This window comes from Zerene cesonia, unplaced genomic scaffold, assembly GCF_012273895.1.
Source record: "Zerene cesonia ecotype Mississippi unplaced genomic scaffold, Zerene_cesonia_1.1 Zces_u003, whole genome shotgun sequence".
Lineage (NCBI taxonomy): Eukaryota > Metazoa > Arthropoda > Insecta > Lepidoptera > Pieridae > Zerene > Zerene cesonia.
The window spans coordinates 2,236,914-2,237,804 of NW_024045133.1; the positions used below are offsets into that span (position 1 = coordinate 2,236,914).

Sequence of the window (891 nt, forward strand, 5' to 3'; positions counted from 1 at the left end):
CTCCCCCCGCGCCCGCCGGCTCCCCTCCCAAACCCTCACGATCCCATGGCCGCGAGCAGCTCGGGCGCGTCCGCTTCGTACACCTCCTCGTCGGTCTTGACGCAGTTGGTTAACTTCAGCCTGCCGTGCCCCCTGCTGTCTATCTGCAGAAACTCTATTGCCCTTCGGAGCATGGCCGGCGTCGGGTTGGCGGGGAACCCTGAAGATTTTTAATAAATAATTCGTTAATTGTTAATATTTATAACATTTATACTATGCTAGCTGCGCCCCGCGGTTTCACCCGCGTAAGACTGTATCCCGTAGGAATGTCGCGATAAAAAGTTGCCAATATGTTATTCGAGTTGTCCAGCTGTCTACGTACCAAATTTCATTGCAATCGGTTCAGTAGTTTTTGCGTAAAAGAGCAACAAACACACACACACATCCTTACAAACTTTCGCATTTATAATATTAGTAGGATAGGATTACTACGATATTTTTCATTTATATACTAGCTATTGCCCGCCGCTTCGCACGCGAGCGCTTTACTGAAATGTATTCGCATTACAGTGTAAAAAAAAAATAATGCGTTAAATTGCACAAATGATAGGAATACAAATTTCTTGACACACAGTACGCAATTTCTCGAACTAGAATATAATCTTTCGGTTTGTCCAATATTACCGCGACATACATATATATACATACTAACAGACATCCTTCACTTTGCAATCACAAACCCAAACATTTATTTATTCAATTAGACTTAACATTTATTTATTTAATTAGGCGGTTTCTACAGAGAAGAGCCGGCATGAAACTCTGTAGTTTCTCTTTTAAGGCGAGGTGAGTTCAGCGATTAGCCTCTATTGAGGGGGTGAGGTGCGGGGTCTGAGGGAGGCACGCCCGCGC

General features: G+C 44.4%; 1 protein-coding gene across 1 annotated transcript in view; it reads right to left on the minus strand.

Moving 5' to 3' along the window:
• Positions 1 to 35: 35 nt before the first annotated feature.
• LOC119838463 overlaps positions 36 to 891 on the minus strand; it is a 43,719-nt gene continuing 42,863 nt past the window's right edge. The window contains exon 33 of the mRNA XM_038364410.1: positions 36 to 199. Within this exon, the coding sequence (XP_038220338.1) occupies positions 36 to 199 (164 nt within the window). The remainder of the gene's footprint in view (positions 200 to 891) is intronic.